Source organism: Peromyscus californicus, unplaced genomic scaffold, assembly GCF_007827085.1.
Source record: "Peromyscus californicus insignis strain IS unplaced genomic scaffold, ASM782708v3 Scaffold_21__1_contigs__length_65335640, whole genome shotgun sequence".
In the NCBI taxonomy this organism is placed as follows: Eukaryota; Metazoa; Chordata; class Mammalia; order Rodentia; family Cricetidae; genus Peromyscus; species Peromyscus californicus.
The window spans coordinates 42,483,735-42,500,464 of NW_026294514.1; the positions used below are offsets into that span (position 1 = coordinate 42,483,735).

The window sequence follows — 16,730 nt, forward strand, 5'->3', positions numbered from 1 at the left end:
CTGGGAAATTAGGGTCACAATGTCTATGCACCATCAAAAGCCATGTGGCATTTCATTACCCCAGTGGTTGCTTTATTATTTTCTTATTGTGACTGTAACAAAATATCAGAAACTCCTGGCCTTCACTGTCTTATATTTCTGGAGATCAGAAGGCCTCAAGTACAGTGACAGCTAGGTTGATTTCTTCTGGAAATCTCAGGGGTGACATGGGCCTTGCCTTTTCCAGCTTCTTCCTTCATTTCTTGTCTCCAGTCCCTTGTGTCATCTTCAAGTTGCATCATCCCCATCCAATCTCCTCACAGCCTCTTCCTCCACATGCGACTTTCCATTTTCCTCCCATTGAGGACCCTGTGGTGGCCATAGGACACCTAGATAATCCAGTGTGACTTCCAGTCTCTTAAACGCTTATTTTCATCACAACTGCAGACTTTCTTTGGGCAATTGAAAGGAAAACATTCTTACATTTTGGAGACAGGTGCTGTGGGATGGTCTTTCTGTATGCTGTGAATATGTGTTGCTACTGTTGGTTAATAAAGAAGCTGTTTTGGCCTATGGTAAGGCAGGATAAGAGCCAGGCGGGAAATCTAAGAGAGAGACAGAGAGAAGAAGGGCAGCTGGATGGCATCTGCCCTACATTGGGTACCACTTACAATGAGAGCCTTAGTGAGATATATATATCATATATATATATATATATATATATATGATATATATATAGGGGTTCTATGGGGAAAACAGACTTGCTGATACAGGATAAGATAAATCCAGTTGCAGAGTCCTTGGAAAGCTGGGCACCGATCACAGACTGCTTTATACCGCCTGATCCAGTCTTCACCACCCAAGACAGCATGGCCCCTTTCTCCTCCCTTTTAAGTGGTCATATAGGCAGATAAGAAGCACCGCCTCCATCAGGACAGATAGCCCAAAGTTATGGGTGGAGCAGATTCCCACTACCGACAGGAATATAGATGCTATCAGAGGCCCCATTCTGCCAGCCATATTCCTGATGAGTTGTGTGAGATTGTTAGCTGAGAGGCACCCAGAACCTCTGAAATATCCTTTAGTCAAAAGGAGTCGCAACAGTGTACTGTACATTGCAAATAGCAAGAGGAAGGCCACCTATCTGAGTAAGGTGCGTGGTTTAGTTGCCTGTGTGGATCTAGAACAGAAATGATGCTCATTGATTTGGGCTTCCCTGACCCTGTGCCATTCCTCATAAAGAAGCTGAATTTTTCTGTGTGGTAAAGTATGTGGAGTCTTTGTTTAAAGAAACCTTCCTGAGAGTTCATGGATACACAGGCCTTGTGTGTCGCTCACACTGTGGAACTCTGCATTTTACAGAGTAACACTATGGCATGAAGAAAGAGTGCCTCCCAAGGACTGCTTCTCCAGCAGAAATATTAATGCAGAAGGAGGGGCCTTCCCTTGGCACTCACAGTATAGCCTTGGGCTGTGGTCAGGAATCAGTGTGCACCTCTGTTATGAACAGTATTGCATGACTGTTATTGAAGTGAAAAGTAAATAAATAGAAGGTCTTTTTTAAAAAATGCTTATTCTTGTGGGCATATACTTAAGTAAATAAAACAGTGAACAATCCCCTGGCCTTTAGTTGTCAACACTGTTAATAAATAGAACAAATGCTTACCAATGCACAGTTAGTCTTTCAATAAGGTTTGCTATTTCACTCATTAACAAAAAGTTAGATTTTCTTTTCAGTATGGAAAATGAACCATTCCAGTTTTAACGGCTATAAGTATCAGGTCTCTTCTGTTAGCAAAATTTGATGATGAGATTTTACCAGAGATTAAATGTATGGAATTCAGAGAGGATTGCTTCCTCTTGGATGTATTATTGTTAATGCTAAATCTTGTTGGATTCTTTTTTGTTTGTTTGTTTTTTGTTTTTTAATAATCTGGTGCAATTGGTTAGATCAAAGTTTTAAACTTAGTAAAACACACAAATTGAGACATATGAGAGTTTATATTTTGATTTGTTACTTTTTAAAGTATAAACAAAACTGCTTTTACAGCCAATGCCAAAAACAATGCGGGTGGAACCCTTCTTCCCCACTCCTGACGTTTCCTTCCAAGTAGCAGGAACTCTGTTAATGCAACACTCCTGACTGCTCTCTCCTTGTCCAAGCGGGAGCTGCCTAGGAGGATGCACAGAGCATGTAGCTCAGCCCCCGTCTTTGGGGGAGCTAACTGCTCTGGGAACACTGTTCCTCCATCCTGTGTGTTTCACAGCAGCACCTAACATGTGGGGGCCTTGTGGTTTTCTAGTGACTGGGTGAGTGAGCCTGTTTCCTTCTGTGCTTCAGTATCAGCAAGCCCATGGTTTCTGCACACTGTTGCCTGAGGCTGCCGTCGCCAGTGTGTCAGAAACAAAGGTGGGGTTTTGACATGCTGCCAGCTTTTGTTTTCCCTAGAGGTCACTGCTCATTTTGTCCAAAGCTCGGATGGTGATGTGTGATGCCAATCATTATAGCAGTGTCCTTGCATGTCTCACGGTAGCCCTGAGAGTGAATTGAATCATCTCTTTTTGGGTAAGGAAAGTGGAGCCCTGCAAAGGCGCATCCCTTTGAACGATGACATTTTGATTAGCACCTAAGTTAGGCTTAACCCCCAAACTCACATTTGCTTAAGACTGACTGTCCCAAAGTATCATAGAGAAATGCTGTTTTGTTTGTTTATTTGTATGGTGTAAGTCACTGAACCATGCAGATGGACTTCATTGTTGTGTAGCCTTGTATTTCTATAAATGAAAACATTTTAATATTGAAAACACTTTAATATAGCCGTCACATCCAACTTTCTCTTGTTATTTTCACATTGCCAGTCTTTCTAACGATGTTGTGCTTCCCTTACTGTTTTGTGTGAATCGAATAGTCTTCCCTCAATTATCCTTTGTCCAGTTACTTTCTGACTTAGTCTCCATGCTCCTATGACTCGCTCCAGCCCACAGGATCTGCAGCCAATCCCCTTGGTGACTTCTGCCAGCCACCAGGTCTTTCCCTTCACCTCTTAGGCCATCATTGGTGGATGTCTACCAGTGGTCCAGCATTTCGACCCTGGCTGTCTGACTCAATAATAGCACATCTTGGCACCCCAAGCATGGCTTCTGGATGAATAGTGGACATTGGACTTGGCATCATACATAAACCTTGATCTTGGTCTATTGTTTTCTACTAATGTAGAATAGAGAAGATGGCCGGCTTCCCAAGACTTATTAAATATACAGAACTGAATCTGCTCATGTCCCTTTTTGCTTTCATCTCTTACAATGATTGGATTTCCAAGACTGTATAAATAAAAGGTTGACTTGATGTATAAGGATAATTTAAAAAAAAAAAAAAACTTCCCCACAGTAGAAGCAGCTTCATGGACATACAGAACATACAGAAAGACTTCTTCCTCAATATATTTCAGAAGCAGATATTTATCAAGCATCCACTTCCATGGCTTTTGTGTCCATGAGAAAAGCATCATAAAACTTGGATTAGTCATCACTGAGGATGGTGATGAAACCTGATGTAGATTTTAATGCTATTCTTGGTAACTGTTTGTTGCTTATAGAGAAATTGGGTTAGTAATAGGATGGTTGGTTACTTAATTTTGTTTTCTAATGAAGAATAAGAATATAGGATAAGGTGTTATGAAGAATCAAATATTTGTAGAAAGCAAAGTTTAAAAAAAGGTTTTGAACATTTTTCTCTCCTGCTCAGTTCATTTAACTTAATCTGTTTAAAAGGTGCAAGCAACACATTTCTACACACTTAATTTTGGAGTCCTTGATCTTTGTTTTGTTGATGGGACAGAACTGCTGTCTCTTACAGAACATCTGCCCATGGGGGTAAACACATGAGCCAGAACTTGCATGAACATGACATTGATAATTGCCATCAGGTGTCCAACTGTCCTGATAATGATCACTGATATTGCTTCTCTCTGTCCTTTCCACCCTCCATGACACAGGGCATTGATGTCCGAGACGCTCCTTTGAAGGAAATAAAAGTGACTAGTTCCAGAAGATTCATAGCCTCATTTAATGTTGTCAACACGACCAAGAGAGATGCTGGGAAGTACCGCTGCATGATTCGCACAGAAGGCGGCGTTGGGGTATCAAACTATGCAGAATTGGTAGTTAAAGGTATTTAATGCATTTCCATACCCTCAAATAGTCTATTTAAATAGACATGCTCACATAGTTGTTTGTTCATGATTTGTTTATGCTCAAACTTATCCTGTTTCTGAATAGTAGTTTGGTGATAGGCTGCATTGATGGATTGCATTTTAAGTACAAATTTTGCATGTGAGCAGTGTTTTTGAAAAATGTATGTGATTGATGTTGGTTTAGGAGCACACAGAGCAGTGGCTATATTCTCAGCCAGGATTTCTGCCGGTTCTGTGGATACAGATTACAACCTATAAATTTTTTTTAAGGGATGAAATTTTTTTTTCTGATAGAAAAATCACTTAAAATGCAAATATTCACCAGGGAGGGTGTTTATGATAGCAAGATGGTTAATAAAATGAAGCAGTGTCTGTATAAAAAGGCCCTGTTATATCATGGAAGCTTATTGATAACACTGTCTTAGCATTCATAATGTCCCGGTTAGGCTCTATTACTACATTCCGTGTGACTGGAAAATTGAGTCATTATATTCAAGAAGGTGGGAGATGAGAGGTAAAAAACGGAAGGGAAATAATTTTCCTTGAGCTCATTTAATGCATTTTTTGTGGGCAGAGAAGTTTATCCCATCAAGCTACTAATGCAATTTTTGGTGCCAGATAGAATAATTTGAGCTTGCATGTGCACCTCGATGACATTTTAGACAACTCTGACAGGCCATCTCTGTTTTACTCGAGGGGGACAAATAATATCCCATATTTTATTTTTCAGTATTTTGGTGGTAGGGATGAAACATCAGATTCACGTGTTATCCCACCAAGCCCCTTCCTCAAACCTGTGCCTTATATTTACATGTTTGTTTTGCATTCCTTGAGTGTAGATTATGAATGTGGTTACATCAAGGTGGACTGTTCCTATTAGCAGCAGATTTGTCTCTGCAGCCGGTTTCAAAGAATACTGGCTTTGCATCCCACAATAAGCTAAGAAGAGGCCATGGATGTGCCACCTCTCTTCATCTATTGCCTTGAATGTAAAATAGGTAGAATAATGTTACCTAATGTTAGGACCAATGGGAAGTTCAATGGCAGAATGCACATATGTGTGCAGAGGAAGCTGATGGTGGGTGTCAGTCCCTGATGGGGAAGAGGATAGGGGTGTTCCTGTTGCCGGAGCTAGTATCCATAATTTTCGTTTGGGACTCCTCTGCAGGACCACCCTTCTAGATTTTAAAACTTTAAATGCCTAGTCATTTATTTAGCCCTTCAGCCTGCCATATCCCAGTTGAACCAGAGTGGCTAGACATAGCCTTCATCATACAAACTCTCTAAGGGGCTTGAGAAGTCTGCTCCTGTCTGGTGGAGTTCCTGTCTCCCATTGCTTGGCTTAGGAGACACAATACCGGCTCATCAGTGATTCTACCTTGACAATCACTCACCATAGCACTGATAGATGTGTCGCAGAAGGGAGAACACACTAAATATTTACTTGAATCATATATTTCGCCACATTGCATTTTTATATGCAGTATGTTTGAATTAGACTGCCTGGATGAAATTTTGAGTTCAAACTTAAGATTCATAACGGAACTAAAATTCATCAGCATTCCACAGACCCTACCCTGTTGAAGGCTCTCTGGAGAGTCAAGGAATCATAGTATGGAAATTAGACTTCTCAGTGTGAATGAAATGGCCTGGGTGCTCCCAGTCGAGGTCCCCTCTTTTTCCTCCTTTCTCCTCCTCCTCCTCCTCCTCCTCCTCCTCCTCCTCCTCCTCCTCCTCCTCCTCCTTCTCCTTCTCCTCCTCCTCCTCCTCCTCCTTTTCCTCCTCTTCCTCTCCTCTTTCTCCTCCTTCTCCTCCTCGCCTGCCTCTCTTTGGGAAAGTTAACTTGTTGGGAGTTAGAAGTAACAGAGAATATTCTAGTCTGCCAGAGAAGGCATAGACGGAAGGAAGGAAGGAAGGAAGGAAGGAAGGAAGGAAGGAAGGAAGGAAGGAAGGAAGGAAGGAAGGAGTTCTTGTTCTGCTTTTGCAGCACTTGGGATTCCCTGTCTGACTGACAAGATGTGCTACCCGTGTTTTGCACCTCTGCACTGTGCCAAAGCTGTCAACAGCAGCTGTGTGGGGCTCTGGCATAAGATTTGTCTCCTTCTCCGTTTATATGTCTATAACCACATGTATTGATAACCATGGAGACTTCAGTTGCCCAGGCTAGATTTGAACCTGCAGTTGGCCCATTTCTGCCTCTCTAGCAACCCACGGTACAGACCTTTGCCACCACGTCAGGCACAAAAATCAGGGATAATATACTGGATTCTACTACTTCAATGATGTTACTTTTTTGAAAAAAAAATTAATTTAAAATACATAGTAATAATTTCAGACAACTTACATGTAACTGGATACCCTGTAATCTTTGGGCTGCTAATGTTTAACAGATGGGGAAACCAAAGTCTAAAGACTATAAATGCCCTTAAGAGGACATTAAGGTGCTGGTGGGGGATCAATTCCTTATGTGAAGCCCAGGTCCTTTCACCATGGCTGTGTGCACATGGGGTACCATGGCTTTAGAAAACATTTTGTGTGATATACACAATTCTTGGATTTATGTGAAATATATATTTTACATATATGAATGTATATGTATGTTACATATAATTAAATATGATACTGACATCTGTACATCAGTCATTCTCAGGTGCAGCAGTTAAAGCTATGTAGTGTGTTTATAGCCACAAGTTCTCATTCCTGGTTGATTTAGACTTCATTTTTGTGGGATCTCTTTATGTTTATTATGAAATATTTTAGTCTGGTCTAGCGGCAAAGGTCTGTATTCCGGTTATTCTGGAGGCTAATGGCAGTAGATCACAAGGTCAAGGCCTGTCTGGGTGACTTAGCAAGACACTGTCTCAAAATAAAAATTAAATATTTTAGTATATGTACATCACATTCGTAGCCCCTTATCTAAAATTCACTCAAACTATGAGGTCTTGGTGGGACTTATTCTAATGAGCTATCTTATAGTCAATGTGACTTTATCACGTTTGGGATATGGAAAAGAGCAAAGACATTCTATCTCCACAGAAAGCAAAGAACTGATGTTGGTTTCTTGCCAGGGGAGTGGTGTCTAAGGATTGGCCTGCTGTGACCTCACTTACACACCTGCAATGATACTAGCTTTCCTATGGTCTTGTTCAGCAGTAAGCAAGGCTGCCATCCATTGGTCGTGCCTGCCCTCTGAGAGGTTAGGGAAAGCTGTAGCAAGCAAGTCAGTATATTCCCCTATTTCAGTAGTAAGAGTGTAGGCAGGACAAGGAAATAAGAAGAAAAACACCAAAAAAGCATAACCTACCCTGTAGAAAACACTACAGCTTTTGTTTCTCTTGGATGATAGCTCTTTTCAGTACAAAATATGTAATTTTTTTGTATGATCTCATCCATCATGTGGGGTACCACTTAGAGAGTCAATGGCATGCAGAATTCCCTCCTTTGGTTCCCGGAGGGTCATTCAGCTGGCATCTAATTAATGAGGTGGGAGGTACTCTATAGGCAAGATGGCTGGTCTCCACATCCTTAGACAATAATGAGAAAAAGAGTCAGCTTCCATGCAAGAGACTTCAGTTATAGGGAGTGTTTGCTATTGAGTTCTTTGATATTTGTCAAGCTGGGTGTAGTGTTTTCTCTGATTCTGAGCATCCTTTGCTACACGGCTTTAGTAAAACTCATACCAGGAGCAACCTTGCGGATAACAGGCGTCAACTTTATCATCTGAATGTTCAGTTCTCTGCCACTTAGCTGAGCCCATTGCGACATCCTTGAGGAAAGTGAGTCACCTCAGAAATGGATTTTGGAGGAGATAAACTTCTTGCTTTTGAAAGGATGGCAGATATAAACATGAGGGAATGTGGCTTTGAATTCCCTAAGTAGCGAAGGCTAGTCTTGACCCCTGCTCCTCCTGCCTCCACCAATCCCACATGCTGGGGTAACAGGCAATGTGCCAACCCAGTTTAATGATGTAGAAACCCCCAATGCCTTTGATGATGATGCAGAGAATCTCAGCAAGAAGGATGACAATGGAATATGTCCTGCTGTTAAAAACTGCTTCTCAAGAGAGCTTCAATTGTGACTTTAGTTGAAAAGAAAAAAAAAAATCTTTGATGTAAAATGTGTTTATGTATTGTGTCCTAAGACCGATTATGGGCATACTCGCTTGAACAAGTAAGGTGGGTTGTTTTGTTGTTTTTAGATAGTAACTCGTGTAGTCCAGGCTAGCCTCACACTCAGTGTGTAATCTCTGAAGATTACTTCGTACTTCTGATGCTCTTACCTCTGGCTTCGGAGTGCTGAGATTACAGGTGTGCTCCACTACAGCCACTCTGAAGTGCTGGGGGGGTCAAACCTAGGGCCTCTTGCATGTTAGGCAGGCTTTCTCCCAACTGACCTACAACCATACCTTGTTTTTGTTCTTTCTCCCCCGAGACAGGGTCTTTTTTGCCTTGATTGGTTTTGAACTTTCAAGTTCAAGGGAGCCTCCTGTCTCTTTCACAAGTAGCTGAGGATACGGGTGCTGAGCTCAAGTTAGCTTTGTTCCTTTTAATTTTTTAGATTTATTTATTATATGTGTGTTAGTGGCTTTTTTGCATGTGTATATGGGCACCACAGAAGATCAGAAGGCATTAGATCCCCAAATCTCCTGGATCTGGTATTATAGATGGTTGTGAGCCACCATGTGTATACTTGGAGCAAAATCCAGGTCCTCTGTAAGATTAACAAGTGCTCTTAACCACTGAGCCATCTCTCTAGCCCCCTCATTACTTTTTTGAAAGGTAAGATTTGAACCTCGTTTAAGTCATTAGCACTGTACATGCACTAATTAAACAGCACAAAGTCCCTCTCATCAGTTCAATACTTAATTTTTAATATCTTCTACTCTGTCACCATGGATGCATGCTTAGATCTTTATCAGCTGAATACAAAAACACCTGAAAGGTAACTCTCTGGTTTGTCTGCAGAACCACCTGTTCCCATTGCCCCACCGCAGCTTGCCTCTGTTGGAGCAACCTATCTGTGGATACAGCTCAATGCCAACTCCATCAATGGGGATGGACCCATTGTGGCTCGTGAGGTCGAGTACTGCACAGCCAGTGGTAGCTGGAATGATCGGCAGCCAGTGGATTCCACGAGCTACAAAATTGGGCACCTTGACCCAGACACGGAATATGAGATCAGTGTGCTTCTCACCAGACCAGGGGAGGGCGGCACTGGATCTCCTGGGCCAGCTCTGAGAACAAGAACCAAGTGTGCCGGTGAGTACCAGGAGACATTCTACTGATGGTCACATGGTCTCCCTTGGTGTTGGTGTCAGTATTGGATCCCACAGTTGAATCGCACTCTTCCTACAGCTCTGCCTGCATCCCATGTGAGGATGAAAATACTCCTTCAGATGAATCATAAGTTACCACTGAACTTTAGGGCCCATGACCTCAAGAACTTCTCTCTTTCAACCTGTCTCTAACTCTTTTTCCTGTTCTTAATTTGCATCTTGCTTTGGGTATCACATAATTGATACTGGAATGGTCGGTCCCTAAGGCTCATGGAGGCTACTTCAATGATGTCTGCTAATGGGTCAGACACTTATTCTAGCCCCTCTGTTTTATGTTTGTATCTAATGTCCTTGTCACCAAAGGGTAGTGCTGTGGGATGAGATTCTCTCGTAGAGCTTGAAAGCTGTTTTTATTGATGGGTATGTGAGGTATGGCGGCTGGCCAGTGACCAGGAACCTCTTTATAACATGAAGAGTTATTTGTGGACTGTATACAGCATCTGGGCTCTTGGATTACACAGAGTTAATTGTGCCAAAGTTATTCTGCAAGTTACATAGAATAAGGCTGATTTTATGAAAATCAGAAGGATCCCTTACAAGTCAAGAGTTGTTTCTGAGGGGTGACTGTCTGGGAGGAAGGAAAATACTTAATGGAGATCTCACAGAGCTCTTTCACAGTGGACATGAAGCCTTGTATTGAATTATGTGCTAAGAGGAGGAGAGCCCACAGAGTTTGATACACTTACCTAGTGCTTTAGACAGCATCAGATAAGAAGACAGTATGGATGCTTTATTTCTCTCCTGAGTTTTCAAAGGCCAGTGGGCGCTTTCCTGGATTCCACAGTCATAGATTCAATGAGCCTTGGATCTCAAGTATTCAAATAGAAATTATATCTATGGTAAATGTGTACAAACATTTTCTGCTCAACCATCCCTCAACAATAGTATCTAGCTCTATTTGCATATTATTTACATTCCATTAGATATTGTACGTGGTGGAAAAGAGTTATCAAGTGCTCTGAGGATCATCTCAGGATTTCCTTATCTTTGGGGTCATAGAGACAGTGACCCCACAAAAGCCCAGTGAAGACTATGCCATCTGACTATCTGCTAGTAGTAGAAGTTAATGTGTGTGTGTATGTATACAGTTGTATATGTATAGTTGTGTGTGTATGTAGTTGTATGTGTGTAGAGTTGTGTGTGTAGAGTTATATGTACACCGTTGTGTATATATACAGTTGTGTGTGTATACAGTTGTGTATGTATAGTTGTGTGTATGCAGTTGTATGTGTGTACAGTTGTATGTGTATACAACTGTGTGTGTATACAGTGGTATGTATAGTTGTGTGTGTGTATGTAATTGTGTGTGTATACAGTACTATGTACGGTTGTATGTGTACACAGTTGTGTGTGTACAGTTGTGTGTATATGCAGTTGTATGTGTGTTTGTATTTACATAGTTGTTTGTATGTTTGTGTGGACACAGTTGTGTATATGTAGTTTGTGGATGCAGATGTATGTGTGTGTGCATGTGGAATCTATCTAGGATATCCTTCCTCAGAAATCTTCTGTCTTGAGTTTTGAGTCAGTATCTCTCACTGGGACCTAGGTCTTGCCAATTAGGTTAGGCTGGCTGGCCAGTGAGCCACAGATATTCTCCATCTCTGTCTCCCTATCTCTGGGATCACAAGTACCCTTTACCATCCCTGTTTTTAAGTGGGTGTGGGGACCGAACCTGGGTCATCATGCTTGTGTAACAAGCATTTTACCAATGGAGCTGTCCCCTCAGTCCCATGAAATCAGTGAACTTTAACAGTTGGATAACGTGGATAACACTAACCGTATCATGGCAGAACTCACAGGAATTTTTTTCTTTAAGAATTCATAGTGGTGCAGGCTTTTAATCCCAGCACTCGGGAGAGAGGCAGAGGTAGCAAGCACATACATCTGTACGAGATTGAGAGCAGCCTCTTGTACATAGTGAATTCCAGCCAGACCGGGCTACATGGTGAGACTCTGTCTTGAAAAAGAAAGGCAATTTATATTAGGGAAGAGAACAGGTTCATTTGTCTGCCTAGGATTTCATCTGTGGGCCTGCCGTAACGGGTTCTGCATCTGAGTATTGTGTAGAACAACTCTTCCCACCCGCCTCCTTCCAGCAACTGTGCTGAAATAGGAGTCGTTGGTCCAGACAAGTGCCCCCCACCCCGTCGGCTCAGCCACTGGGTCTAGAAGTTTCTTCCTCAGCTTCTCTCCTCTTGTCTACACCTTACCATCCCAGTCACTTACTCTAGTGAAGGATTTTATTTTTGTGAAATGTTCATCATATCACATGCTGTCATTGAAACATTAACTTTGTACAGCATTGTCAATAGCAGTACAAGTGATATTTTAATAATTCACAGAAGTGGTGACATGCTTTCACACTTCTATAATTTTTATTAATTTTAATGTTTTTAATTGAAGTGTAATTTTATCAAACGCATCTCTTTCTTTCCTCCAACCTCTCCCTCTTAACTTCTCCCAGGCCCCCCATTCTTAAGTTAAAGTCTCCTTTTCTTTGGTATGTGATGCACTAATATATATATTATATATATATATATTATATATATTATACACACTATATTAAATGTACATATGTGTATCTATTTTTGTATGTATATAGTTTATATATGTAACACTTGCTAGGTCCATTTCTGGTGTATATGGGTATATGATTTCATGGCTGACTACTCTACATTGGGAAACCAGTCTGGACCTTACTCTTGAGAGAAGGTAACTCTCCCTTTCCCAATAGTCATTTGTTTCTTGTGGTTCTTTTTCTAGGGCTGAAATGCCATGAAAATTGCTCCCCTCCATATTAGCATGTCCATTGATGCTGCAGTTGTCCCAGTCTGGTTTATGTGGTCATGTCTAGGAGAAGCTGATTAAAACCAGACTACCTGGCATTCTGGATCTTAACAATTCTTCCACCCTCTCTTTCAGAATGTTCCCTCAATATAGATTCAGTTTCTGTAAAATAGGTGTATCCATGGAGGACTGGGCTCCCCACCAATCCATTGATCTCTGCATTGTATCCAGAGTTGTGTGTGTGTTTGTGATGTTCTCCATTTACTGTGAAGAGAGGATTCTTTGATGGGAGGTGGTGGCTGCTTTTATCTGTGGGTATAAGGCTAAGATTGAGAATGTGCTAGGGAATTGTGCTGGTCTAGCAAAGTGGTGGTAGTGGATTCTTCTCTAAAGTTCATGCTCAGTAGACCCAGAAGCTGGCTAGGTCTCTAGTACCAGGCATGGTTTTCCTCCTGTTGAACGGGCCCTTAAGTCCATTTAGACAGCTGTTGCTTGCTGCTGACTTTTGAGTGCCAAGCCTTGCACCTCCATAGCTGTCTTTCCATGCTGGTGACTGTTACAGTTCCCAGGTGTTGCACCTGCTAGACCTGTTTAATTGTTTCCCTCTCTTGGCACCTTGCGTAATATTTTCTGAAACCATAAAAGTTAGGCCACAGGAAAGGAGCCTTGGGGTCAGATCCAGCTGGAGCACTCAACTCATGTGTCCTAAATCTGTGGTGTCTTTGCAATTGGGCCCCCCCTCACTCCCTGAGAGGCAAACAAATACTACACTGATAATCTGTAGTATTTCGGAAGTCACTTAGACTACCGTGACCAGCCATTCAAAACTAGAAAATGGAAAGCCGTCATGTGTTCATGGATCAGTGGAATTAATATTAGGAAAATGACCATCTCACCAAAAGCCATTTACAGATTGAATGCACTCCTAATCAAAATACCCACAATATTCTTTACAGAAATAGAAAAAAAAATCCTTAAGTTCTTATGGAAGCAGAAAAGGTCCTGTATAGCTAAAGCAACCTTAAGCAAAAAAGAATAATACTGGAGGGATTGTTATTCCAGACTTCAAAAAATATTATAGAACTCTAATAATAAGGTCAATGTGGTACCAGCACAAAAAGAGACATATAGATCAATGGAATACAACAGAAGACCCGCACATAAGTGCTCATAACCATCTGATACTTGACAAAGGCAAAAACCACTGGAGGGAAGACATGATCTTCAACAAACAGAACCAGGGAAACTGGATACCCACATACAGAAGAGTGAAATTAGATCCATATTTATCGTCCTCCACAAAAATTAGATTCAGTTAGATCAAAGACTTCAATTTGAAACCCGAAACACCAAAAATGCTAGAGAAAAACCATCTTGTAGGCAGTGCCCAACGAGATATAGGTATAAGAAGGGGCTTTGTGAACAGGACTCTACTGACCAAGGAATTAAGGCCAAAAATGAACAATTGGGACCTCATGTAACTAAAAGAACTTCTGTACAGCTAAGAGAACAATCAATTGGATGAAGAAGAAACCCATAGAATGGGAGATAATCCTTGCCAGCTACATAACTGACAGGGAATTAACATCCTGAATATACAAAAAAAAAAAACCTCAAAAAACAAAGAGTAAAGGAAACAAATGACCCAATTTTTTAAATGGACTAGGGATCTAAACAGAGTTATCCAGAGAAGAAAGAGAAATGGCTAAGAAATACAACAAGAAGTATTCAGCACCCTTAACCATCAGATAAGAGCAAATTAAAGCAACCTTGAGATTTTACTCCACCCCAATCCAGCATGGCTCGGACCATAAGACAACAGACAACAGATGGATGGGGGAAAAGAGCAACCCTTCCTCACTGTTCACTCATTCACTGGAAAGAAAATTGGTGTAGCCACTGTGGAAACCAGTGTAGAGAATCCTCTAAATGTCAGAAGGAAAACTGCCACTGACCCCACTATACCACTCCTTGGCATGTGCCCAAACAACATCACACATGACGCTGCTATACCACTCCTTGGCATGTGCCCAAATGACATCACACATGACCCCGCTATACCACTCCTTGGCATGTGCCCAAACGACATCACACATGACGCTGCTATACCACTCCTTGGCATGTGCCCAAAGGACTCGACATCACACATGACACCGGACATCCACAGACATATGCCCAGTCATGTTCCTTGCTGCTCTATGCACAACAGCTAGGAAATGGGAACAGTCTAAATGTCCCCCAACAGATGAACAGATGATGAACATGTGGTACATATATACAATGGAATATTATTCAGCTGTAAGGAAAAAATGAAATTTTCTTGTAAATGGATGGAACTAGAAATGATCATATTGAGTGAGGTAATCCAGACCAAGAAAGATGAACGCCATATATTTTCTCATCTGCAGTTCCTAGCTCTAAATCCGCAAATGTAAGTAAATACCGTGGAGTAACCACAGAAACCAAAAGAGTATAAAGGAACCATGGGAAAGGGAGGCTTTGTGGGGATTAGCAGGATACAGGTAATATGAAGTAGGAAAAAGGATATCAGGGCATCTAACTGGGGAGAGGGGAGGTAGGTAGCAGGATACGGTCGGTAGGAGAAGGAAGGGCAGAAAACAGGACGGTGTTAAACCTCAAGGAATCATACTGTTTTATATTTGCTGATACCATTTTTCAAAATCAGGCTTGCTTTCAGAGCTGTTGCTTGTTTGACATGTGTCTTCTGAAGTATCCAGAGCAGAACCCCTGTTCCTCATGCGGGATTGCAGAATCCCTCATAAGACCCTGTCCACCTCCAAGTGTGCTCTGTAAGAAATAACTTCAGCATTATTTTAAGCAGATCTGTTTGGGGCACACAATATATTATTTCCCTCGCCTTAAGGTGGGAGAGGGCACCTGGTCTGCCTCATTCCCATCACAGCCCCACCCACATAGCATTCCAGGTTCCGTTCCCCCACCCTACCCCTTGGTGTTGTGCCAGAGCATTTCAGCTATTGACACATCTCTGTGTGTGTTTATGTTGATGATAATGCATGCGTATATTTTCAGGAAGCCTTTTGATAGCTCTGCAGGGTGTGTAAATGTATAACTTTTAAAGAGACAGGGCCTCTTTTACAATAGATTGGCAGTCCCTTTGAATAATTGAAAACCCATTTTCAACTGATATTTGCATGCTAGCACAGGTCCCTAAAAGAATTCATCCTCAGCTGACAGCTGAGCAGGGGATTCCAATAACAAGCAACCTCATTCGCCCTGCTTGTTCCTGCACAGGAAGCTCTGCCCGGTGTGTGTTCCCTGTGCATCATGCACTGGCAAAGAATGTTTCTGAAAAGGCTGCAATTGAGTGAGTCGACCTTAGAAAATATAAGGAAGTATGTTAGGTGAGAGAGTTGAAGTTAGAAATAAGAGAGGAGGCATGTTAGGTGGGGGAAGAAATTGAAGTGTCACGAGACTCCTTGCTGTAAGACGAAAGACAGCTCACCCATTCTTGACCTGGGGCTTTTGAGCAAATGTGCAATTTAGACTGGCAAAGGCTGTTGGTGATCTGTGTGGCATTGTGGAAAAAGACAGAGGGGGAAAAGGCAGGTGCCGCAGTTACAGACTGAAAGCTAGATATTGGCCCACAGTAGCATCCGCATGGCTTGTGAGCACTTAACGGCATTTATAAAGAGAGAGTCACAGACCTTCTAAAACCATGAACCCCTCAGCCTTCCCCAGCAGTGTATGGAAATGCCTGGGAACAGCTTGGGGATGAAACTGACAGTGTGAGGAATGGAAGGCATGTAGGGACATTTCATGTAGAATCCGAGCAAGGTAGAACAGAAGCTTATATGAAGAGGCTCCTCAGATGTGGCAGAGATGAATGTGAGCCTTTAGTACCATCTACAGTCTCTAGATGCATCATCCTGCAGAGCAGTGGTTCTCAGCCTTCCTAATGCTGCAACCCTTAATACAGTTCTTCCCTCATTCGTGGTGACCCTCAACCATGAAATTATTTTCGATGCTACTTCATAACTGTAATTTTGTTACTGTGATGAATCATCAAGTCAATATCTGTGTTTTCCAATGGTCTTAGGCGACACCTGTGAAAGGGTCATTTGACCCCCAAAGGAGCCATGATCCAAGATTGAGAACCACTGTTGAAAAGCTTTGACTTCCTCAAAAAAACAAAACAAAACAAAACAAAACAAAAAAACTACTATAATTTCAGGTTGTACTAGGAAAACAAAACACTGATATTGCAGGAGGTAACAGCATTCTATACAGTGTGGGTTAGGCTCTCAATAATCAATGCCTTTGTTTCTGAACCCTACATTTTCAATATCACAGCCCAAAGGCACTAATGCCCAGGGGAGACCAGCCAAGATCCAGTAGGTTACGTACGCAACCTTGTTTGATTGTGAAGAAAGGATAACAAGACAAGGTACCTT

The 16,730-nt window shown here is 41.8% G+C and overlaps 1 protein-coding gene across 11 annotated transcripts in view; it reads left to right on the forward strand.

Moving 5' to 3' along the window:
- Ptprm (protein tyrosine phosphatase receptor type M) overlaps window positions 1-16,730 on the forward strand; it is a 715,625-nt gene that overhangs the window by 321,135 nt on the left and 377,760 nt on the right. For 10 of the 11 annotated variants that reach the window (XM_052750180.1, XM_052750177.1, XM_052750181.1 and 7 more), the window contains exons 6-7: window positions 3,975-4,149; window positions 9,137-9,430. In XM_052750180.1, coding sequence (XP_052606140.1) covers window positions 3,975-4,149; window positions 9,137-9,430 — 469 coding nt within the window. Of the gene's footprint in view, window positions 1-2,158; window positions 2,290-3,974; window positions 4,150-9,136; window positions 9,431-16,730 lie in introns of those variants that run through there. The other variant, XM_052750187.1, reaches the window with a different exon arrangement.